The sequence below is a fragment of the Magnolia sinica genome, chromosome 19 (genome assembly GCF_029962835.1).
Source record: "Magnolia sinica isolate HGM2019 chromosome 19, MsV1, whole genome shotgun sequence".
NCBI classification, from domain to species: Eukaryota; Viridiplantae; Streptophyta; class Magnoliopsida; order Magnoliales; family Magnoliaceae; genus Magnolia; species Magnolia sinica.
The window spans coordinates 18520796-18547406 of NC_080591.1; the positions used below are offsets into that span (position 1 = coordinate 18520796).

Genomic DNA, 26611 nt, shown 5'->3' on the forward strand with positions numbered 1-26611 from the left:
GTCATTCCCACTAGGATGCAGTGAAAACACAACTTTGCATGACGCGAAACGTTGTGGCCATACGAATGTTTCAAACGGTGCTCACTTGAGTTTCGGATCGACCTCATTTTTTGTTTCATATCCTAAGATGATCTCTCAAAACGGATTCACGGCGATTTCTCAAAAACATCACGGTGGGCCCCATTTAGCATATCGTTAGGGAGATCCCGTGTGGGGTCGCACGTGCAATTGCCGGCGATTGACGGCGTTAGGGAGGGCCTCCTCGCTCCCTCTCCAATTTCAAACAGCCCGCTCCCGTTCTCCCTCCATCTCTTACGTTCTCCTTCTCTCCCGCCCTCCCTCCCTCCCTTTTGTTCTCCCCTCTCCTCCCTCTCCCTCCTTCCCTCTCTCCCTACCTACCTCTGAGATCACTCTCGATCTCGACCTCCCTCTCTCTCGTCCTCTCCTAGCTCCTCTCGTCATCTCTTTCTTCCTCTTCTCCCCCCCCTCCCCCCAACAGTCCACCCATCCCATCTCTCTCTATCTCCGCTCCAACTGAACCTACCCACTACCCACACAATGGCGGCCATTCCAGTAGCGGGCGGCCATTGCAGCAGGTCTCTCTCTCTCTCTCTCTCTCTCTCTCTCACTCCAACATTGAATGTTCAAGCCCTAATCAGGCTTTTACAATGGTGTATGCATTTGGGGATTTTCGTTTTTCAATCCCTAATTAGGGTTTTGCAGATTTGAATGTCGAAATCCCTAATTAAGTGTCTTCAAATTCGAATCCCTACTTAGGGATTTTATCCTGTACCGGTTTCCATGTTGTTTTGGACATGATATGTTGAGCATTTGAAATTATCTGAGTATCATAAGCAGTCTTTTAAATAGCAAAGTGTGTGTAACGTATCATTCAACCCTCTGAAGTGTGAAGTGTGAGGCTTAAGCGATGCATACTGCTGAATTTTAATTAAAATAATTGGAAAAATAGGGCAAGAAGTAAATATAAAGATAAAAATAGCAATGAACTGATTTAATACTGTTGCTCATATTATTTCACTAAAATTGTTGAAAACATTAACTATATTTTAGTAAAATAGCAAAATATAACAAATCAAATAAAAAGCTAAATGATTTTACTATTTTAACATGGTGTGTAGCGAAGCTTGTAGAAAGCTTGTATATTAATGTAGCGTGTAGTGTACACTACTTGTGACTTAAGCTATTTTCATGAGTTACGTAGCGTGAATTCTAGGCTACGCTATGTAGTGCAATCTACATGTTGCACAGCCCAAGCTATTTAAAACATTGATCATAAGTTTTGGTTGTATTTTCCATGGGAATTATCGAGAGCTGATTCTTGCCTATGCACTCTCTTGATCCCAAGGCTTGTGTGAGATAGATGCCAGATGGGGGGCGGATTTGATCTTGTGCTTGACTGCTTGCGGAACTTGCCAGATCCAGTTTGTTAGCCTATTTGAGAAACTCTGCTGCATTGTAGATTTGCACTTCTTTTCTTGCAAGAACTGCATAACTTCAAACGAAAACCTAATTTTTGGCAAGATCTATGCTGTTTTGATGGGAAATTCACAAGTCACTATCACCATAGATTGTTTACTGAGTATAGTTAATTGCTAGTTGCATTGTTGAGTGAAGTATTCACGAATCAGTTGTGAAGTAGTTGACCAGGTGTTATGGTCGACAATTGTAAGGATGCTAAGCACAACATGAACACATTGTGGACATGGTGATGTGAATACGTCCCACAATATAATCCTACCAATAAACAGGAGAGATAATGTACCAACTCTGCATGATATCGTCCTGACTTGCAGATGCCTTATCATTTAGCAATGAGCTGAGAACAATTTTTTTATTTTTTTTTCTTGAAAGGCTAACCTATTAAATATGAATTCACAAGACAACTTTGTTCTAACCTAATTTATGCAAATAGAAACTATATAACGACATAGATCAACCAAGAATTGTTTTCTTCCAGTTGTCATACCCTCCGGTGCAGTCTTTTAGCAGTGGGTTGAAGTGTTTGCTTTTAAATTTGCATGTATGTACTTTTCATGCCCTTGCAATAAATCAATTGATGGTTCTCTTCAGTTGCCTGTTCTGAAATCTTTTATGAGTTTAATACTTTTTTTTTCTCTGTTTAACTGAATAGGATATTCTTTTATAGGTTTTTTAATTCTTGAACTTTCCATGGCTAGTGGAGGTGCTATCATCTGAAGCATGTGAACATATTGACTGATGAGTACGGAAAATTTTTCGAGGCAAGGGTGGCAATTGAGTGAATTTAGTTAATTTAAAACATCTTGATCTACTTGTTTCCATACTCTTCAGCAACTCCATCTTCTTTTCTTTTCCGTTTCTTCATTTTTTTTTTTTTTTTTTTTTGTATTGACTAATTGTTTGCTTCTGGTGTTCTTTACAGTGAAAGCAATTGCAACAGGATTCCTGTGTGCAATGACAAAGCTCCCAAAGTCAATTGGCTGTACCATGCCAATGCAGTCGAGAATTTCTCATGCCAAAATAAGTTCCTAAGCTCCAACTTCCAGTTCTCCTTGCCAGATCAAAAGCCTTGTGCTGAAGGAAGGTTGCTTATTATGCATAGCCTATAGCATATTGATGCTTCTTTGTTATATACTTCTATTTTTTGAATCATTTTTTTTGTAATTTTTTTAAAAAATTTTGATTACAAATATCTCATGTTCATTATAGTAATTAAACTGTAATTTCAAATTATGTTTTCTTGATCAAGACAAATGCATCAAGGAAAGGAAAAGAGATCAACTCAAAGAAAAAGAGCAAAAAAGAATCTTAAAGCAAGAGTTAGGGATGTGCACTCTTTTTTCATCGGAAATAACGGTTGCATCTAATGAAGTGACTTGCACTATGTGAAGAGAAAGTAATTGAACATTGAAAATTTTCTCAAGGAATTCCTTAATTCAATTCTCCAAGCATGGCTGATGAATTAATTGGCCGCCTATCACCAATGATTTTGTTCCTTTGTAAAAGTGAATAATGCATTCATTATCATCTAATCCTTATCCTAACGAGTTTGGGTTTGTCTAATTGAATTTTGTTCCGTTTTCACTATTCCAATCTATAAAGGGCCATATCCTTAGCAAACCATAGGTCATCAATTGTTTTCTTACTACCTTCACCCGCGTTGTTTTGGCCTTCTCCTTGCCCTTTTAGTGCCTTCAACTTAAACCAACTCACTCCTTACTGGTGCAAGTGCAAGTGTAAGATGCTTTACTTGTGTTAGTTTTGATGTTTATAATCTTTAAGAATTAATATAATTAGAATTATTGACTTAACTCTCATATGCAAAGTTGTTCACAAGGACGAGTAGGAGCAAGTATAAAATAGAAATGTATTTTTTCTAACCATTCTTGAGGGACCTTTTCATTAGGGGTGTGAGTCAGGTGGGTTGGGTTTGGGTTTAGGGTCAACCCAAGCCCAACACAACCTCAAGAGGAGTTGGCTGAAGGCCTAACCCAATCCTTGATCCAACCCAAGTTACCCAACCCAACCCAAGGTATTAAATGCTCAACCCTATTAAAATTCAACTAGGATCGGGTTAGATCGGGTTGGGATGGGTAACGCTTGTAAATAGTAAACTAACACAAATGAAACATTGATGGGGACATCATGTGCATGCGCACGCCCCCCACCCTACGCACATACTCAAAGAGGAGGAAGGCCCCACTATCGATCTGGATCGACGACGACATTTATGGAGGACCTCCTAGTTATGGGGCTGTGCTATGGAGCATTGGAGTGGACCCGATCATCATGTGGATTCCACCATTGGATTCATGATCGTGGCCCACTACCTTAGATGATTTAGGATTTTGAGTTTTGGTTATTATCGTTATTAGAAACATCATGAACGGTTTTGATTGCGTTGATTAGTTGCTATTTTTGTTACTGTCTCTAAGTATTAATGTGCACACATGGCGCGGCTTTTGGGGCGTAGGGTTTTCTTATAAATAGGCAGCCCCATGTAGGGTTTTTTTTTTCATTGAAGCTTATGAATAAAATTCTACGTTTTTTCTTCTCTATCCCTCTGAGTTAAAGAAGCTAATTGGGTGCGAAACCCCCCCTTCCTCGAAGGTCTAACTACCGTGGTGCGAAGCCACAACTATCCCAAATCATTCCCATCTCTTCCACCCTACATCCACCATCTTCCATAGCCTTCGCTTCTTCAGATTTTTTTTTTTAAGATGTTTTTTTGGTGCCTAAGTTCTCCACTACAACAAATTTCTAGATTTTGGCCCACCAGAGGGGCTGAAACTTCGACGGAGCACCACGCACACACTGGAAGGCTGATCGTTATGAAACTTGGTGTGAGAGTGGGCCTCCCCTAGCCGACCACACCCAAGGAGTCCTTTTTCAGTTTCGTGGGCCCCACACACGTGTGGCCAGACAGCCACACACGTGCGCCCAGGTGGGCCTGCTGTCCACATACAAGATCCTTATCAGGTTTTTCTCTCTCCTCTATTATTCTCCTCTCTCGCCTTAAATCCCAAACCCAACCCTAGACAATCCCAGATCCTAAGTATTTCTAACTTTTGCAAACCTTAGCTTTTCCCCTATTTGAAACATGGTGAATCTCTTGAATTGGAGAACAGTCCTTTGCAGGATTGGATGAATCTACACTCCATTGGGTACTGTTTGGTTTATAATTCTACTTGATCCAACCCTAAACGTGTGTAGGCTTGGACCCCCGTGGATTCCCCTTGTTGAATGTTTGAATGTATGTGGGATGTGATATTTTTTTTTGTAATTGTTCAGAAATTGGTATGATCTAAAGCTTGAAATCTTGCACCTCATATTTAATTTCATCTCCTGCATCAAACATGTAACCATTAAATAACATCATTAAAGTAACACATGTAACTTCCAAAATAACACCAGAAAAATAAATACTACAATCAACACTCGTAAACAAATAAAATTAAGGAAATAGACAGAGTGGATGTCAAATATATGACATGGTGGTCCCCACAGAGCTTGGGTGTTGTGTGGACCATGTAAAATAGGTTGTAGCCCAACCTTTTTAATAAAGTCATGACTATTGAGTTGTCACTCTTGAATATTCAATGAAGAGCCTCGAGTGTGAGGAGGTGGAACATGTGTGAGAGAACCCGACAAATATCACATGTCAGAGATATCCATGTCATTCGTCAAGTAGTGCGCAGTGTGAAGACTTTATGTACCAAAGATAATGGTGGTTCACTGATCATGCATGTCAAACTTGCATGAATCCCATTTTCTATCTAGGCCATGATTTTGCATTTATATTATGTGTGTTACTCATAACTCACATGTATATGTACCACATATAAGGTTAGGTTTGAGTTGGGTTTGGTTGCCCAAGGCCTCAACTCAAATTGAACCCAACCTTGGTTGGGTTGAGGGTTTTCAACCCAAGTCCAACCTAACCTCAACCCAACACAACCTGGAGTTTGGTGGGCCAATTGGGTTTGGGTTGACCCAACCCAAGTTGCACCCCTACTTTCCATGCACTCCAAGTGGTTAACTAAGATCCAAATCATGTGGAGTCCATTCACATTAGCATGATGACATCACCACAAGGCTAGATGGCGTAGTTGTGGTTTCATGTGGGCCCCATAGGTTGTTGGTTGGATTATCTTGGTCCTACTTTGCTTCTTGATAGGTAACCCAGTTGATAATTGAAGAGGTTGAATTAGTTAAGAGTTTTTGTTAATGAATTGTTTAGAAAATCAAAGCTATAAGGCCTCAAGGACTTTAGAAAAGGGTGACTAGTGGCCATTGAGGGCATGAGAGGACCTCCTACAACCCATGTGGTGGAATCCCCAGCTAAAAACTATGTGGAAGCTCAACTTTGATGGGAGCTGTAGAGGGAACCGTGGGTTGTCAGGATAAGGGGATTATTCAGGATAATCGAGGTGACGTTCGATGGGTTTCATGGACCCTATTGGGGTCACTTTTTGCTAGTGAAGTTGAGGTGAGGACTCTATGGATTGGTTTTAAGAAACTTTCTTGCATGCACATGCCACCCTTTATAAGTGTGGATAATCTTTTTAACTTGATAAATATGCATCATCTGAATATTGTTATTCGTGGGGATTGGCTAGATGGGTGGAACTTGGAAGAAATCACGTAACTGGATCGTTTGGATCGTTCCCCTAGGACGGAAATGATGTAGCTGATGGTTTGGCAAGGCAAATGATTCTTCTTCATGCTGCTGCATCCGTTTGACATTATCCTGGTCTACCTAGAGTGGTTGTGTTAACTATAGATCACTTCCGCACTAGAGGAATGGCGATCACTAATGTATGAGTAATGCATTTATGTGGCTTAAGGACATGAAGAAAGTGTATCACCTGTTCATCCACTATGAATTCATGGCCGGAATTTGGAGAATTATTTTGGCCATGCTTGATTTGCAGGGTCTATATCGAGCTCTTTCATAGCATTAGTGCGAGATTGGAATTGAGGAGTCCTTGCTAAAAGAAATAGAGTTGTGGCATCTCTCCTTGCTTGCAATTATATGGTCTGTATCTAGTAAGGTAACAATAAGATGTTCAATAACCGGTTGGGCACTTCGGAAGTGGTGATGCTTATCATAGAAGGTTGGGTGTTTTTATAGGCTCTAGAGCTTACCCTTTCGAGGGTTGTGAGAGGGAAGATATTTTGAGCCTTTTGGGAGGCTTTTCTTGATGAACTAATAAAAAGGGAAATAAAAAGCATGCGACCCAAGTTAGACCCAAGGGAATGGCCCATGGCCAAGAAGGATAGGCCCAATGATATCAACAAGGTTATGGGATGATATCTCACTATCCTCCCCAACCTTGACTTTTGTTATTTACTTATATTTTTGTGCAGCCAGCTGATGGGAAGGATTTGCCCAAGCGTAGGCACCTTCAATCTAAGTACGAGAATTTAAACAAATAGAAGAGAACAATTCCAGAAATTTGATTCAATTCAAAAGTGCCTTCATACTACTCATCCTAGGCCCTTATATAAGCTTTTAAAACGTACATATAAGGCAAACATATAATGTTATTGACAACCAATGGCTTATTACAAATATGGAAAATAGATAAGAATGCATCAAAAATGTTTGACTAATGGATTGTTCATGGTTAGCTGATTGGTTTTGCTAGTTGATTACCTCAATAAGCTAGGCACCTAAAAGGAGACTCGGACCTCCTTGTTGATGAGCTAGCTATTGGGCTTGGGCTTAATGGGCCCGGGCATGACCTAATGGATTGTTCATGGTTAGCTGATTGGTTTTGCTAGCTGATTACCTCAATAAGCTAGGCACCTAAAAGGAGACTCGGGCCTCCTTATTGATGAGCTAGCTATTGGGCTTGGGCTTAATGGGCCCGGGCATGACCTATGGGCCATGGGTCCAAATCAACCTGCATCTGTCCTACCCTGCTTGAAAGAACTCGACTCTAGCGAGTTAATGGCCTGATATTGCTCATAAAGGTTAGGATTTAGACGATGAAAGTCTGTGGCTATGATCCATGTATCATCGGAGAGAGGTCGTTCTTGCTAATGGACAAGAAACTTCTGGTAACCACCTTGGCACGTGGAGATGATCTGGTCATTAAGAACATCAACGATCATGTTTATAGGCGGTAAAATGGTTGGAAGTGTGATGGCTTATTCTTCGATACCATTGTCAGTGTGGTGCCCATGATAGATTGAAAGATCTTCCACATTGAAAGTAGGATTGATAAGTAAATTTGGTGGGAGATCTAAAACATAAGCATTGGTAGTAATCTTCCTTATGATTTTGAACAGGGGGAGGCAACCGTTAAGGATGAATATGGGACATAACCATGTCACCTTCCACAAATTCAACAAAGCGATGTCTAGTATTTACATGCTGCTTATAACTCTCATTACTTGCAGCGATATTGCGTCGAAATTTGTTATGCACTTGCTGCATATTGCGGATGAAGTCATCAGCTTGTGCACTCGCTCTAGACTCTATAGGTAAAGGAACCAAATCAACTAGAAGATGTGGTCGTATATTAGTTACTGCTTCAAAAGGTGATATACTTGCGTACCTGTTGACTGAGTTATTATAAGCAAGTTCAGACATGGGTATTACTAGGTCTAATGCAGGGGCATTTTCACACTGGGCTCGAGTGGGGTCACCTGTGGGATGCAGGGGCACACTTGGGGTGGGTGACCCATGTGATTTGGGGCCCAGGGGGGAGGTCTTGTGTTCAAGACTCCTCACCAAGGGTGATTAATGTACATTTCACATCGGGCTTGAGTGGGGTAGCCTGTGGGATGCGGGGATACACTCGGGGTGGGCGGTCCATGTGATTTGGGGCCGACGAAGGGGGTTCGGCCGAGGTCCTAAACCCATGAGATGTGGGGCCTGGGCTATGAGATAATGGGATTAATTGGCCATACTCTAACAGTTCGAGCTTTTAGAGCAAGTGGTTAATTGTCCTGCATCAAGGTCCCATGTAGCTATATGATTGCAGACGAGACATTGTAGTAACTTCCCCAAGCTACGGTTGATCACTTCAGTTTGACCATCGATTTGAGGGTGGTAGGCACTAGAGAATTGAAGCTTGGTTTTCGTTGCTGCCCAAAGAGTTTTCCAGAAATAACTCATGAACTTGGTATGACGACCAGGCACAATTTTCTTTGGAAGCCTATGAAGATGAACAACCTATCGAAAGAATAATTGAACAATCTTGAGAGCTTCGTTGTATTTGAGCATGGTACGAAATGAGCCATCTTAGAAAATCGATCAACTACAATGATGGGGACATCAAAGGACCTAGTAGGGTTTACCAGAGACGGAGATGACCACCCACATCAGCGCAACTTTTTTTGTGGATGAGAGATGAGTTCCAGATGGGGCCCACCGGGCCATTTTGAAGACCTCACATGCATTCCCTTGGACTCTGATCTTGCTTTCTTTATGTTTTTTATTTTATTTTTAGGATTTATTTGACGGTTAAGATTGATAATAAATATCTTAGTTTTCTTATTTTGGATGATGGGCCACTTCACTTAAGTGAGTGGCATAGTTGTAATTATGCCGAATTTTTAATTCCAAAATTTTAATTATAAAAGCACATGGGAGGTGGAGTTCCAAACCTAGTGGTATTATTGAGAAGAAAGAAAAAACAGAGAAGCTCTCTTGTGTGAATGGATTTTCCTCATTGTGTTTTAGGGTTTGTGAGAAACCCTCCATTCCAATTGAATTGTGGAAGGGTAGAAGCTTATTTGTTGGTGGATTCCCCAAGGTACATCCTTCCTTTTCCTCTTCCCCGTCTTCAAAATATATTCTTCTTCTTACATCATTCCCCTCTCTTCTTCGAAAGGTATTTTTCTTCTTCATCTCTTGTCTTCCTCTTTTCCTTTCCATTACAACCTTCTGAACCCTAGATCATTTGAATCCCTAAAAACCTAATTCTTAAATTTCCATCCATGAATCCAAAATCCTAATGAAAATATGAATTTTTTTATTTTTATTTTTGTGAAACTTTTCCCAAACCAGAATTTTGCTTGCATCATTATCTATCCATGTGGCTGTTGCACTACCCATGCTAGATTGGAAGTCCCTACTTCTAAGTGGGCCACTCTTGAACTATTTTATAAATCTGAATTTCTAAATCTATTATGAGGATATGCTTGATTTTACATGTTAATTGCTGAAATTAATGTGTAATTGATCTCTCATATTGCATCCTAGGATAGTTTCTATCATCCTGCATCACACAACAAATACTGAATCAATTTTTTAAGCGGTTTTTGGCAAACCCAGGATGAAGTCCATGTTGAGATCTTCCCGTGGAGCTTGTGGGATCGACAGTTGTCGATACAATCCATCGTTTTTCTTTGACCCTTAGTAAGCTGGCAAACCCTACATAATTGACATATCTTTGCGACATTTGATTTTAGATGAGGCCAGAAGTACCTATCTCCAACGAGGGCTAGGGTCTTATCGCGGCCCAAGTGACCACTACATCCACCGGCATGTAACTCCCTTACAGCATTCTTGCGGGTGGATGTATTGGGTAAACAAAGTTGCATTCTCTGGAACTAGTAGCCATCATGAATGCTGAAATGTGGGTGTCTCGCAAGCTCTCCACTAAGAATGCCTGTATAAATACCTCCGAAATCCTTGTTATCAGTATACTTACGTCGTATCTTTTCGAATCTTGAAACAATGATTGCCATTGATGACAATAGATGCATGTGGCAGTTTAATGCATTAGCAACCTGATTGTTGTTGCTAGCCTTTTAACGAATGATAGAAGAAAACTCTTGAAGGTAAGCGCTCCACTTGAAACGACGAGCACTCATCTTCTGCTAAGAGTTTAGGTAGCTTTAGGGGTTGTTTGGTACCATGGATTTTGTTTTATTTTATTATTTTTTTGGGGGGGTAACCAGGGGTCTGATATGTTTGGCACCATAAAGTAACCGGGGGTTTCAAATCCCCTCAAAGAGGAGGTTTGAAATCCAAGGTGGAAGCTTTAATCACATGTAAAATCCTTCTAAGAGTTACACGTGTGTCACTAGTACACTAGGCTACTAATCTATTGGGCACATGGCCCATTGATGATATCCTAAAACAATCAGATTATCAACTGCATCACTATAATTACTTTAATAGGATAATTTGCATTGTCCAAACATTGTCCATGTAAATCAACAGTTAAAAAGCGTTGGTTAGTCACTCAAATGTGATCCTATGCTTGTGGCCCATCCGAGACTTGCAATTTCATCATTTTCGGGCAAAGTATATATTTCAACGGGCTTATTACAATCATTGTGTCAAACATTACATACGTACACTAATTAGAGACATTAAAGTTGATTTAGTAATTAAATTCAAACTCCTGTAAATATACTATGCATAGCTACTTTTGGATAATCTAAGGTTTGTTTGTGATAACAAATTATGAAGTATAGTTTTCGGTAACATTATGTTATTTATTTCACAAATTATCTAAGGTTTGTTTGTGATAAGGAAAATGAGAACATGGTTTTGGTAAATCCTTGAACTTGTCAAATTCATGGATTTGCATTGAATTTGGATTTGGTAGATCCCAAAGTCCATTGTTTGGTAGTAAAGCTACAAATCTATTGGTTTGACATCATCTATTGCAATTTTCCAGGCAAAGGATTGATTACAAGGGCATAGCTTTATTGCTTTTTAGAGTCCCTCATTTTGTGGATTTGCCAAGACTTTTGTTTTTTAGGGGATTTGGATTCGACCTAAATCTATGGATTTATGGGGGTATGGGTTGGGAAATCCATGGATTTGAAAAATTGCCAATGAAAAGCAAACAGGGAAGATTTAAAATTCATGAATTTCACAAATCCTTGCCCCAAATCCCTCGCCCCAAACAAACCCTAAGCAGAGTCTCTCATCACTCCAGAGTTTTTGATACCTGGTTCAATGTTTTTAATTGCTTTAGATCATTACTTCTTGTGGTTAATTAGGGTTGCTGGCAGGTCTGGTTTGGTGAAGTGAGATAGATTGGTACCTACACACACACACACACACACTCACTTGCGCGCACAGACACACAGACAAACAGATAGACACACACACGCACGCACGCACGCATGCGGCCTGTTTAAATGGGCTCAGGTATCTCATGTACTTATGGATCTCGGTACCCATAGACAACTCTAGATATAATGCATATGATTACAGGAAATGAGTGCTGATGCATGTTGATCTTCTTTTAATCATTCTAATCTGCTTTTCTCACATAGTTTGTTCATGTTTGTTCTTAGGACAATGGCTTCTGTAATTCGAAATGTGTTGCAGTGTCCAGAAAATGAGAAGGTATGCTTGGTTTGTTGGTTGAGTAGAGGTCATGCGAAGGTGCCATCTTATTCCATGTAATACCTTTCTTTTTTGCTAATTTGCAGTTTGAACCGCATGATCTTGTTTCAATAGGCATATCTTTCAAAACTTAAATACTACAATTAGCTCTGAACCACAGACTGAGTTATGACTGTAAATTCAGGAGCATTTTTCTGTGCTGATACTTTGTACATTCATAGGTGTGTGCATGTTTTCTTCTGCCAGTATGTGCATGGAAAGCACAAATCATGCAAATTGTTAGATTATTTTATTTTATTTTATAAGATGGGTTCCCTTTGGCAGGCTTGGAGAGCTCTGTGTGGTTTCCATATGGCATGCAGGAACTATTTAAGACCTGGAATAACTGCACCATTGGTTCAAAATAATGGTGCAGACAATTGTCCTTCTAAAAGGTTGGATTCTCCTGAAGATAAAAGAAAAGGAAATGCCTTGTGGACCTCATCTGATCGAACCCGGCAATCATCCGGAAGTTCAAGGCATGAAAATCCAGAAAGACATCAAAAGTTTCATGATTCACAAGCTAGGGGTAGTGATTCAGTAAGTTACGTGAGTAGTTCTCTGCCGGCAAGTGAGAAGAGTTCCACTGAAGTTGATGCCCGTGTTAAAGTGGGGAACCCATATGCGAGAGACACATCATTTATATACAAAGCCTCACATGAACATCTTGGAGATGGATCGTCTGGTAACCATGGAGTGTATGCTGGACAAAACTCAGCACTCAGAGAAAATTTTTGTGATGCTATAGAAGATGATGACATTTTGAAGGTTAATGTGTAGTTTATTCATTATGATGATAAAATTATATGGGATTTGTGGTTATGGAGGTGCTCGTGGATGCTAATTTATGCATTTTATGTCAATTTTGGATTCAGAACATTGATGTTGACCAGATAGTGATGGAACACTATCAAACAACTGGCACGCCTCAATCCTCAATGTATAAGCTTTCTCCCTTCACTCCTTCTGAGGGCAAGGACAATATTACAAGACCTGAAGGAAATTGCTTGCCACCGGAACTTTGTGCCAAATGCAATCATGGTTTTAAGGTACATCTTATGAGCTATGTTTGATGCAATTTGCAATCTCAAGTTGTCAGCTTGTTGTTCATGTTTTTATTGGTCAATGATCCAGGTGGGGCTATGCCCAGAAGCTGCGGGTCATTTGCAGGAGATGAAGGACACTCTTATTGCCATATCAAATGAACTTCTTGACAATGCTGCTGAGCTCAGTCCTCCACGCTCGGAGAAACTTCGCCAGGAGCGGTTGGTCCACCTTTTGACATTCTTGTTATTCTATTGATTTCCTTTTCTTGTGTTGCTATATCTTTCGACAGTGGAAACATTCTCATTTCTGTTTGTATGTGTGGCTGATTTTGTTTGCCAGGTTGCAACTGAATAAGCAAATTCAACAGCTTGAGAAATACCTTCATTGTTCAACAAGAGATGAAGAAAGGCAGAGATCACATTACTCAGCAACCACAGCCACAGCCACAACCACAACCAAGGGTTTCCGTTCTGAGATTCCTCCAGTAAACACATTGAGGATTGATCCTGTGGCTTTTGATGCACAGGTTCATATGCGTAATGAGTCAGACAACTGCAGCAATTGGATGTCATCATCTGTACCATTCACTTCCACGGATAGATTTAGTTTTTCTGCAGCCCCTGTGGAAAGGGAACCATTTACTCCAAAAGCTATTGAAATTAATTACATTGAAGGATCCAATGATAAAAGGTGGGGTAGCGCAGACTTCCTGTGGACAAGGAAGCTGGAGGTACTCTTCCATATGGATGATGGTTTTCCTGTGCACTCCACTTCTGCTTCCAATGGTGACTGTAGTTTCTATCCTGTTTCAGGCTAATAACAAGAAAGTGTTTGGCAACCATTCTTTTCGTCCTAATCAAAGAGAGGTGATAAATGCAACAATGAGTGGATATGATGTTTTCGTTTTAATGCCAACTGGAGGTGGAAAGAGCCTGACTTACCAGGTACAAATATCATCCTTCAAAATTTTTTTGCCCCATAATATTATGGTGCATAATTTGGTCATCTTTATATATATGGCAGCAGAATTTTATTAAACAAGAAAGAAGCCAAAGATACAACTAGAGCAAAGTCGAGGATGATAAGTAATCATTCCTCTGAAAAAGAAACACTTAAATGTCCCCATTACGAACAGAAAGTTAACTACAATAACAGCTCCATGCTGAAAGAGCAGGATACAAGAAGGCCTAAGGTGTGCCCTGAATGAAGGCATCCCAATCCTTAGTCAAGTTGGATAAGGACATCAATCTGAACTCAGGCCTAAGCGTAATCCCAACCCATGACCAAAAATTGGATCTTTTTACCACCTCATCATCAATCCTTTATTATTGAAGATTAGGCTAGTTCATTCTTTTCATAAACCCCCATAACTGCATATGGCACCAATGACCAAATAGTGACTCCACTTGGATGAAATGGCTCTTCCTGCCACCCGGCAAGTAAACACTCATTAGATTTCATTGAGGGCCCAAGATACTGCAAAGAGATTGAAGAAATGATCCCAAATAGCCCTTGCAATACCACAAAGTAAGGGCTTAAATGCGACTTTCATTATGCTCATTCCAAAGGTAGAGGATGCCACAGAGATGAATGATTCATACTTGGTAGGGGATGCTACAAGTTGCTCTCAAAGATACTCGTGGTTCGAATGCATTAGGTCATGGCAAGAGGATAAATAGATTTTAGATGACAGAGGTTTGGAGAGGGAAAAACTGGGCATTTTTAAGTTAATGGTAACGGAGGTTTGGAAAGGAGTTAAGCCCGTTGTGAAAAGGGCTGGGAATTGGAAATATGAGAGGGAAAAACTGGACATTGTTAAGTAAATGGTGAAAGAGGTTTGGAGATGAGTTAAGCATGTTGTGGAGAAATGTGATTGACAGGATATATGGATGGCCAAAAGGGAAATGGTTCCCTGGCCTGGCAAACAATCACATAGGATCATTAATATGGAATGATAGTAGCAAAATTGGGAAAAGAGTCATTGGTGTCACCAGGTCTATCACACATAAGAATTGGCAAGGAATTTATGAAAGGCTAGAAGAATTGCCACTGAAGTCATCTTATTCGGTCCTTTACAAACCACGAACAAAGATGTAAAAGTTCAAGATTGCTACGAGTTGGTGGGGAAAATGTGGTAAGGGATATCAGAATGAGAAGAAATCTCAATTATGAGGAAGTGGGACAGCTTGGAAGGCTACCAAGCAAATGTAGTTAAGTACACCATTCTTTTTTTGTTCGTCGAAGCATAACTGGCACCATCGTCTTAGTATGTATGTGATGGCTCTGTTAGAAGAGGCAGGTTTGTTTGGGGCTAAGTCAGTTGAAACTCCCATGGATACTAATTTGAAGCTCAGTATAGATATAGGGGAACTATTTGATGATGTAGGGAGATATTGTGTACTTGTTGGAAAATTGATCTATTTGATGATTACATGACCGAATATCACTTATCTAGTTAGTGTAGTGAGTCAATTTATGCAGGCTCTTGGGTGTCTCATATGGAGGTAGTGCTTCACATACTTTGATTCTTAAGGGCCTGTTTGGATTCACGTTTAGGGTTGTATTGTATGGTATTAAAGGGGTTGATGTGATGTGTACGGTGTTTGGTTAGGAGTTAAACACCGTGGACTACCATGCGTGCGAATACCGCGCGGAACCAGAAAAATGCAGCCATGCGATTGTAATGTCTGATGTCTCGGCTGCCATCTATACAGCCGATTGAATGTATTGTTCTTGCATGCGACCGACTTTCAAAACCTTGCAGAGACATCTCTCCATGAGGAGAACGGTTAGGTTTCTACACCAGCACCTCCTTATATCGTCGCCAATAAAAAAAATAAAATTCCGCAGCGGTTCTGCAATAGCAAATCCGCTAACGAGGAAGAAAAGCGGTTTTCTGTAAACAGAGGAATCGACGACAGTAATAATAATTTTTAAAGCAACTTCCTTCACCAGAAATCAGAGTCTTTTTTTCTCTCTCGAACACGACTTTTCATCCTCTCCCCTGCTATTTAAACCCATTCATCCGCTCTTTCTTCTCATCGCAAAAACCCGTTTTTCATCTCTCATTTTTGTTTTTTCGTTTCTCCCCGTTTCTTTCTGTTTTCTCCTTCCGTAGGTGCGTTCAATACGAGTTTTTGAGCTCGAGAAGCTCAAAGCTCAAAGCTCAATCTCGTCTATTTCTCGTCGAAGATCGCCATTCTCTTCGATTTCAGGCCAACGAGCTACTTGCGTAGGAGATCAGAGCATGGAAAAACGGCAGGCCATGCCATGAGATCTCCGGTCCACACAAATCAATGGACAGATGATGGCCATGCGTGGCCCAGAAAATGAACGGATCGATTTGATTTTATTGGCGAGCTATTTTCATGGTGTGGCCCACCTTTTTCACGAGCTGGATGTCCTCCGCGCTTGTAACTCAGGTGGGCGTCATATCATTTTCTCATGTTTGATCAGAGGTCATGGTCGATGTTGCTGATTTCGGCCACGTTAGATGCCCTCTATACGTCGTATCCAAACATTGATCTGTACAAGATATTGTATACTTGCCCGCACAATACCTCCTATCCAAACATTGATTAATGGCATGTTGATTTGGATGTATTGTGAAAACCATCCAACGTATACATGAACAGTACCCGAATACAATACAATACACCCTTATACACGAATCCAAACAGGCCCTAAAGGGAGCCCCCGTTCGTGGAATTCTTTACAAGCGGAATGGACATTTTCAAATAGAAGCATATTTTGACACAGACTAGGCTGGTTTTCATTCTGATAAACATCTGACCACAGGTTATTGCACATTTGTGGGAGGCAACTTGGTTATGTGGAAAAGCAAGAAGCAAAGTGTTGTTGCTCGGTCAATTGCAGAAGTAGAGTACAAGGCTATGGCTCATGGAACATGCAGACTCATTTGGTTGAAGACGTTAATGTGTGAGCTCAGGTTCGTGGTGGATATATTGATGAGGTTGTACTATGATAGCCAGGTTGTGTCTAACTTTGCCAACAATCCAGTTTATCACGAAAGAACCAAATAACTTGAAGTTGATTGTCACTTCTTTTGGGAAAAGGTGGCTATCAAGGAAATATGCATGTTGTATGTTAAGACCCAAGATCAAGTGGCAGACATATTTACGAATGCTCTCGATTGTGTTCATCTAGATCGATTCTTTGTCAAGCTCAACATTCATGATACATATGCTCCAACTTGAGGGGGAGTGTTATTTGTCCCTTATCTTGAGCATGTGTGGACCACATGTGGGGTCCACACGTGCCACGTATGATTATGAGTGGTCCCCTTTCGGTGGTCCACTTCTTATGCTTAGGTTTCATATGTTTTGGTTAAATTTTAGGCCCATGAGCCTTAGTTTTGCAAGGGAATAAGTAAGAGGGGCAATTTTTTCAATTAAACATTTTTATTATTAACCCTAATATAATATAAAGGGGTGGGGTGAGAGCTCTTTAGTTTCTCTCTCCCTCTATTATCCTTCTCTCATCTCTCTTATTCTCTTCTTTAATATTCTCTTTATGATTCCATAGCTTTGTCTAGTTGTTACTTGTTTCGCAACAATCTTTTTAACACTGCAAAGGTCATGCAAAAAAAAAAAAAAAAACCTGAGCTCAAAAGCTTTTCAGTATTACCCATTTAGAATAACAGACCTTTGTTAAAAAAGACTGAAGGAAAGTTAGCTCTACAAATTATCCTATCACTCGTTTCGGGCACAATTACTAAAGGCGTTAAAAATCATCAGAACCCTTGGTAGGTGTGATGTGATTTTCTTTTTCGTTTTTAGAAGGCAAGTAAAAAAAACTCTTATTTCCTACCAAAGGGCATGCAACTCAAAGAATACACATGGGGTCCACACCTTGGGCGAAGAAAAGAAAAGAAAATCACACCCCGTGCTATGGAAAAGAGCTCACGCCCTGGAGTAGGGACAAGTGAAAGCTAGACACAACGAGAAAGATGAGAGGGGAGAGGTAGAAGGTACTAAAGATGCCTATTAGAGGTAATAAGCAAATCCAATTATGTAGAGCAATGATGCGAGGGGAATTGTTGGAGGGGGCATTTGCTAGCTTTGAAATGAGACCTGTCTTTCATCTTCTAACAACCACCACATTTCCTCCTATAGAATTGAGAGGAGTGCTTAAGCTACGAGTAAAAAGCTGCATGCATCAAGAGTATCTATTAGGACTTTTTATCGCAACACAACAATCTTCATTATGCACTTCAAGCAAAAAACTTAAAACCATAGCATAAATATGCCTAGTTAGACCATATAGTAATAGCGGGAAGGCTTATTTCCAATCCCTTGACCGTGGACTTTTATTGTGTAGTGCAGAACACAACATTGACGTTAGTACTGTGTATACGTGGCAAATCTCTGTGGGCCGCACCATGATGTATGTGTTTTATCCAATTGGCCATCCATTTTTCTTGATCATTTCAGGGCATGAGCCAAACAATGATGCAAATCTAAAGCTCAAGTGGACCACACCAAAAAAAGCAGTGGGGACAATGGCGTCCACCGTTGAAACCTTCCTTGGGCCCACTTTGATGTTTATTTGCCATCTAACTTGTTCATAAGGTCACATAGACCTAGATAAAGGGAAAACACAAATATCAGCTTGATCCAAAACTTTTGTCGCTACCAAGAAGTTCTCAATGGGTGTTCAATCCCCACTTTCTTGTCGTTTGGTCCACTTGAGCTTTAGATTTGCCTCATTTTTTGGCTCATGCCGTAAAATGATCTAGAAAAATGGATGGCTAGTTGGATAAAACACATACATTATGGTGGGGCCACAAAGATTTGCCTTGTATACATAGTACCGACATTGGTGCTGTGTTCCACACTATGTAATCCAAGTCGCTTTACTGTCAACCTCAAAGATACATTTATGATGGGATGAGAAGCCAACAATGGGATACATTGGGCCAAATAAAAAATAATGGAACACTTTAATTATAAAGAACATGATTACAAGTTCGTGTTATATCTAATATATAAAAGATGGGGCAACCAAATGTCATTTCTTTTATATCCGACTGCATGCATCCTTTATCCTATAGTATGCTTCTCTTTCATTGATTAGAGTGAGGCAGAAGCGATGTATATGGTAGGATTTCTTTACGTTTTGGAGAGAATGGTTCTAAATAAGGATAAAAAGGATATGATATCCGAACTTCTGAACTTATACTTAAAGGGCATAAGGATATCCTCAAAGGAGATAGTTATCCGGCATAAAACTATGAAAGTGCCAAGTATAAATGTTTTAGAGAGTTACTCTTATGTGTGTGGTAGTATGAGGTCGACCTCATGGGAGCTTCCCATAAGGTCGAACTCTGTGCCCCCCACCGTGATGTGTCATGGACATCCAAGCTGTGCATTTGGTAGGTCCCCTCTAGGTTGGAGGATGCACCAAAAATCAGTTGTATTTTAAACTTAGGTGGGCCATACCATTTGAAACCATGGGAAATCATGCTAAAACATCTTAAAGCACTTGGTGGGGCCCACCTAAGTTTTGGAATGGCCTAGAATTTGGTGTAACCCCCCATCCAAGTGGGACACACACAATGGATGGGCTGGATGTCCAAACCACATCTCACTGGGCCCTATATACTATCAAGAAGGTTTTAATGAGCGAGCATCCACTCTCAACTGTTGTCTATGGTGTGGCCCACCTAAGTCATGGATTGGCCTGTTTTTTAGGCCCATGGCTCACCATGGAAGGGTGGATTTGATTGATGTCTCCAACCACCCCCCCCCCCCCCACACACACACACACACACACCCACCCACCCACCCCACAAACTAGTTTCTAACTATTATTTACTAAACAATTGACTGGAGGGAAATGTATAGAGTGGACCCTAATAGAAAGGATCCAACACTAATGAAGTTGGTCTCTGGAGATGTCGCATTTGGATCGACACCTGGAGAAAGTTCTTCAAGTCAAAGGTGGAGAAGAGGGGTGAGCACTTGGCCTAGTAGCAGTCAAGGCCAAGAATAGACGGGATTGAGGAGATATGTGAAGAAGATGATCAAGACCAACCATTGGATGTGGATGAAAAACTAGTCCAAATTGATGACTTAGAAACAGATGAAGATGAAGTATATGTCGGAGATGACTTTGATGACGACGGTGATGACAATGATGGGGGTGATGATGTGGCACAATGGATAAGGGAACAATATCTATAGCTTTTGAATTTGTGACTAATTTGTAGTTTGTAAATTGCATTCGTAACCAATTTGTAGTTTCGGTTTGTACAATATATCTCTACATCAAGTCATTAATATTATATATATATATATATTGTCATAATTTTGAGTTTATGTATTGTATCATTTACATAACTATTGCTTTAATAAGTTGTTACTTGTTAGTTAGCTTGTTAATTGTTATAGATAATCTAATAATCATTCAGATGTAAATGTAATCATGTAATGTAACAAACTACATTGAAAATTGAAATAGGTTAAAAAATAATCTAAACACAAGTACTAATTTTACATATTACCAGACCAAACATATTGTCTGTTGTTGGTGTTGTTAGTCAGTTAATGAGTTCTTCAAAAATTCCACATTTTGTTGCAATTGTCCGGGTTTAGCAGTATTTTAAGAAAACTTCAGGTCAAGGAATCTTATATAAGCAATATAATCATCTCCATTTACAGGGTATTTTGATGCTGATTGGGCAGGTTCTCTGTCTGATAGGTTGTCTACAACCGAATATTGTACGTTTGTGGGAGGAAATTTAGTCAAATGGAAAAATAAGAAGCAAAGTAATGTAGTAAGATCTAGTGCAAGAGTAGAATATAGGGCTATGGCACATACCACGTGAGACCTTGTATGAGTAAAGTTGTTACAAAAGATGTGTTTTGCTGTAATTTTACTAATGTGGTTGTTTTGTGATAACCAAACAATTGCTTATATTGCAAACAACTTAGTTTTTCATGAGAACAAAATATATTGAAGTCGATTGTCACTTTATCAGATGAGAAGTTAATAGTGGTGAAATTTCTACACTGCACATCAAGTCTCAAGCTCAGCTTACGGATGTGTTCACCAAAGCTCTTGGTCGTAGACCCAAAAGGGGATCCATTAGCCAAGATTTAAAAAGATGCCGTTGGAATGGATCCTTTTGCCCACTCAATGCACATAGACCCAAAACCCATCCTCTAGAGATTGTGGTATAGAAAATTCCACTCCATGACTCCACATAACCATAAGAATTTCATGATGCTCATCGGCTCCTTTGATTATATCCCAACACTCTTGTAAAAAAAGTCATGGAGAACCCATATGGGCTTGGTGCTTTGTCCTTGTCCAAATCCTCCATTTCCATGTGAACTTTCCTCTTCTTTGAACAATCTTTTGAGCCATTCAGTAGTCAGTAGTCCTGCTATTCTCTGGAAAGCATGGTATCCAAAAACAGTTATGTAATGGTAACGGTGGGCACAGTTATGCATTACGGGGCTGTAACGGCCGTTACGGAAAAATGGCCTGTAACGGCTGTCAGTCACAGCACCATAATGGTCCATTATGGGGTCATTACAGTTTTGTTTTTTCTGTAACGGCTGTTATGTCCCATATCGCCATGGTTATGACGGGAGCTGTTACAGCCACCATTACCGTTATTGAATACCTTGCTTATAAGGGAGCCCGTCAATGGATGGCTTCAATATCTTTTATTTATTTATTTAAAGAGTATAATCCAAAGTAGAAATCGTGATAGGATCCTCCACATTCAAGCCTTGGTTCTGAAGCTTTTGAATATGGTTTTGCATACACCATCTTCAGGTTCTGACTTCCTGGGATCCCGATTTGCTGAAAGTTAATTGATTCTGGCTTTGGAAGGCTAGAATTGCGCAGTCGATGTTGCCTATATTTTCTCTTATGGTTTAGCGACGATGTGTCGCATATACTGATCACCAAGCAAATGTGGATAGGCTTGACTGTGTGCCCAGTATTATTCATTAGAGTGAAACTTGTGTTTGACTCGATATATCATACCCACGGATGTCTTTTTTGCTATATGTTGACTTTATTGGGGAAACCTCGATTAGTACTTGTTTAATAGGCATTGATGGTGACATCTCTTTGTCAATCTTGGACATAGGGTGGTGCTAAAATTGTCCATTTGTGACTTTTCTTGCCCTCATTTAGAAGTCACTTAATTTCTTGCATTACATGAAGCTTCCAATTCGATCTGGTTTTATCAATGATCTAAGTGTTGTCTTGCAGCTTCCTGCTCTTATATGTCCTGGAATAACATTGGTAGTTTCCCCTCTTGTCTCACTCATCCAAGATCAAATTATGCATTTGTTGCAGGTATTGGTCTGTTTCCTGATTTAGCAAGTTAACATGGTGTCTTTGTTTTTTCTCTATGAGGATCTTACTTGAACCTGATTAACAAATTATATGCCTCTTGAATTATGCTATGCAGGCAAATATTCCAGCCACCTACTTAAGTGCCAATATGGAGTGGAATGAGCAGCAGGAGATCTTTAGAGAATTGATTTCTGGCAGCTGTAAATATAAGCTGTTGTATGTCACTCCAGAAAAAGTTGCCAAGTGAGTGTTGGCCCACGAATCAAGGTTTTGTATGCACCTGATATTCATTGAGATGCATTTATACTAGTTAATGGGCCAGTACTTGTTAAATATTTTGGAGAGAGCTTTCAATTTCTGAATTCTGACTATGATACAAAACATGGAAACATGCATTATGAAAAATTATGCTAGCACAAGGCTCATGGCCATCACATGAGATTTAGAGTACCTTTCAAGGGCTAGAATTTTGTATTCTTGACAAGAACAAAAAGTTGGTGGTTGCAATTGAGAAGCACAAGCAGAACATGTTTTGAGATTCAAACTAATCATCCAGCAGCAAAGTATTCAAAATTGGTTACGTAACGGTAACGGTCATAACCGTTACGGGTTACGGGGTCGAAATGGCCGTTACAGAAAAACAGGCGGTAACAGTCCCATAACGGTCCATAATGGTCCTGTAACAGTTTTTTCAAAAAATAAAAAAAGGGCCGTAACGGCCGATACGGGGGCCGTAACTTTTGTTATAGCCCATATGATAATGGTAATGGTGGTGGCCATTACGGCCACCGTTACTGTTTTGGAACGCCTTGTCCTGCAGGCTAATCATTGAAGGACCATAGCCTGAAGGTCTTTGGACTATCCTAACGTTTGATTTGGGGATTTTTTTTTTTTTTTTCCATGAGAGATTTCTGCTATTCACTTTTGTGTTTGATTTTGCATACACCCAAAATATATTCTGTAGAAGCTCAAAAATACAATTTAAGTTTTTCTCACCCGAATACATCTCCTTCAAGTTATCCCATACTTCTTTGGCGGTCTTGAAGAAGATGACAATCGTATTGATATGTTGCTCCATACTATCCACAACAGTCTCCTAATCATGGTATGCCAAATCGGTTACGTATCGGCCGTATCAGCCGATACGTAACGGTAACGGTGCGAACCGTTACCCGATTTGATTTTTTGTACCCGTATCGGCTGATACGGGACCGATACGGGCGTAACGGGCCGTTACGGGCCCGTAACGGTAACTCTTTTTTTTTTTTTTTATAGCTCTGTTTTTGCTACTTTTTTGAAACCTCTTGCTTCCAAACTGTTTCTAACTCCTTCTACTACTAATTTCGACCAACCTTAGATAGGTATTTGATAGAAAAACACATTATATTATAGATTTTTTTGAATCAAAGCTCGGTGGGCCATTTTTCAGAAATTCGTCAAAAATACGTATTTATACTTTTTTTAATATATTTTGCTGTTTTAATCATGTCATATGATGTGTTAATCATAGTAGAACATGTTAATGTGCATTTTACAGATTTGGGGTGCCATTTAATAATTTTTTAATATTTTTTTCTATTTACGAATGAATTTTGGCCCCTTTTTTTTTAAATTCGAAAAATCAGTTTTTATGGTTGTTTTGCTGTTTTAATCATGCCATTTGATGTATTAATCATAGTAGAACATGTTAATGTGCATTTTACAGATTTGGGTTGCCATTTTATATTTTTTTAATATTTTTTTCTATTTACGCATTTATTTTGGCCCTTTTTTTGAAAATTCGAAAAACCATTTTTAAATGATTCTTTTGCTGTTTTAATGATGTCATATGATGTGTTAATCATAGTAGAACATGTTAATATGCATTTTACAGATTTGGGGTTCCATTTTATATATTTTTTATATTTTTTTTCTATTTACGCATTTATTTTGGCCCTTTTTTTGAAAATTCGAAAAATCATTTTTTAATGATCCTTTTGCTGTTTTAATGATGCCATATGATGTGTTAATCATAGTAGAACATGTTAATATGCATTTTACAGATTTGGGGTTCCATTTTATATTTTTTTCTATTTACGCATTTATTTCGGCCCTTTTTTTGAAAATTCTAAAATTAATTTTTTAATAATTATTTTTCTGTTTTAATTATGTCATATTATGTTTTAATAATATTAGAACATGTTAATTTTATTTTTACATATTTTGGGTTGCATTTTATATATATTTTTATTTTTTTCTATTTACGCATTTATTTCGGCCCTTTTTTGAAAATTCGACAAATCATTTTCTAACGATTCTTTTGCTGTTTTAATGATGCCATATGATGTGTTAATCATAGTAGAACATGTTAATGTGCATTTTACATATTTGGGGTGCCATTTTATATTTTTTTTTCTATTTACGCATGAATTTTGGCCCTAAAAAATAATTGCAAACACCTAAATGTAAGATATTTTCATATTACATTCATTCTAATATATCTATCATTGATAGTAGATAGTTAGAAAATTAAATATATGAATTTTGTAGTCAAATTCAGGTTATCTGGTTCATAAATTCATCAGACAGTCCGATACAACTTCTCACTAAAGAGTGGACCGTTACACCACCATAAACATGTTCCAATTTATAAATGAATGCATATTTGGAATGCTTAGAATATTCCGGATTTAATCCATATTTTTTCATATTTTTTTGGCAAAAAAAAATTTTGCGCCGTTACGGGCCATTACGCCCCCGTATCACCGTTACGCCCCCGTATCCGTATCGGTTTTGGAGGTCACCGTTACGCCAACCGATACCGATACGGGACACCTTGCTCCTAATTTGAGCATTTTTTGCTACCTAATCATCATAGTTCGTCATGGTTTCATCAGGTTTGGGCGATGTGAGATTTTTAACTTTCTTTTTCTTGTTAGAAAAAATTCTACAGATGTGGCTCATTGTAGATGATTTGTTCCATCTAGTCTGTCGATGTGATTTGGAGGGGCATCGACTCTGCTAGGGACATAATATTATTATTTTATTCACTCTTGGTATCCATCTTGACAAAGGGAACTTTGAATACACACTAGGAAAAACTTTCAACGAAATTGATCTTCACACATGTAGCAGGATGTATAAATCCATGTACATAATCAACTAGATCATTACCTGCTTTCACCCATACACTTTCTCCATCAATAACCTTCATGAATAATTTCCGTCTTCAAATCTGTCCTTATCCTTCAAATTTGACCTTAGATCCATTGCCCATCACACGGGTAGAATATAAGAGTTGGCCTTACCTTTGTTGAACATGATTACACCACCCACCCAGCGGTGGTACAATGAGAGAAAGGGATTAGCCCCTTTAAGGACTAACACATGAGACTATTGCCTTAAATATCACTCTCTCCTCGTTTCCCCTTCTCTTCTCATCTCTTCTCCTTTTTCCTTTACTCTTCTTCCTTCTTTTCCCATTTCCTTCTACTATTTTTTCTACACTTGGCCTCTTAGGTTCTAAGGAGATATCTATCTCTTTAGAGTTGTTGCATCGATATTCCCCACACAAGTTCCATACAGGATTAAATGGTAGTGTGTGGTATTTTATTCCGTAGATTGCAGACATGTTGATAGCTTGCATGTTGATACCCTTCTACATCACTATTTTCCATTTGCATTTTATATTAGTAGTGAAGTTTATACCGGTGAGAGTTGATGCAAGCTTTGCTTGGCTACTTAATCATCCTTTGTAGTTGTAAAAGATTTATGTTTTTCCCCCCAGTTTTGAGCACCTTGTTGAGTCAATGCAATTTTCAGATTGGTCAATTGTATTTCCAGAAAATATAGTTAACATTTAATATAGGCCTTGATCAAGTTGATTATACTCGGACACACTTTTCCTTTTCTTGGTATATAAAGGAGAAATGCACTGCTGACCAATTGGGAAAGTTCTTTCAAAAGAATATAGTACTTGTTTTATAATGCAAAGCATAATATATTACATTGAAGAAGTTCAACTTTCTTTGTGGATAAATTGATGGGGACACTGGAGGACCTACTCGGGTGTACCAAAGACGGAGATGACCACCTACATCAGCGCAACTTTATTTGTGGATGAGAGACAAGTTCCAGATGGGGCCCGCCGGCCCATTTTAAAGACCCCACATGCATTGGATGTGCATTAGGAAGACCCCACCTTGGGATGATGCATGTGGGCTGCTTGGGAGATCATTTTAGTCATATGATTGCTATTTCGTGTCGATCCGGCTGTTGTATCTTGTCGATCAGGCCATCGGGCCACCAAATCTTTTAGATATGGGCCCATTGGATTTTGATCTTGCTTTCTTTACGTTTTTTGTTATTTTTAGGATTTAT

General features: G+C 39.3%; 1 protein-coding gene across 3 annotated transcripts in view; it reads left to right on the top strand.

The window, feature by feature from the left end:
* The first annotated feature begins 351 nt into the window (after window positions 1-351).
* The window catches only part of LOC131235615 (ATP-dependent DNA helicase Q-like 4A), a 51779-nt gene continuing 25519 nt past the window's right edge, over window positions 352-26611 (top strand). The window contains exons 1-11 of one of the 3 annotated variants that reach the window (XM_058232872.1): window positions 361-596; window positions 2168-2267; window positions 2429-2584; window positions 11776-11827; window positions 12152-12634; window positions 12742-12915; window positions 13001-13131; window positions 13253-13643; window positions 13726-13857; window positions 22166-22252; window positions 22368-22495. In XM_058232872.1, coding sequence (XP_058088855.1) covers window positions 2239-2267; window positions 2429-2584; window positions 11776-11827; window positions 12152-12634; window positions 12742-12915; window positions 13001-13131; window positions 13253-13643; window positions 13726-13857; window positions 22166-22252; window positions 22368-22495 — 1763 coding nt within the window. In that variant the 5' untranslated portion in view covers window positions 361-596; window positions 2168-2238. Of the gene's footprint in view, window positions 597-2167; window positions 2268-2422; window positions 2585-11775; window positions 11828-12151; window positions 12635-12741; window positions 12916-13000; window positions 13132-13252; window positions 13644-13725; window positions 13858-22165; window positions 22253-22367; window positions 22496-26611 lie in introns of all 3 variants that reach the window. The other 2 variants (XR_009166232.1, XM_058232871.1) reach the window with 2 other exon arrangements.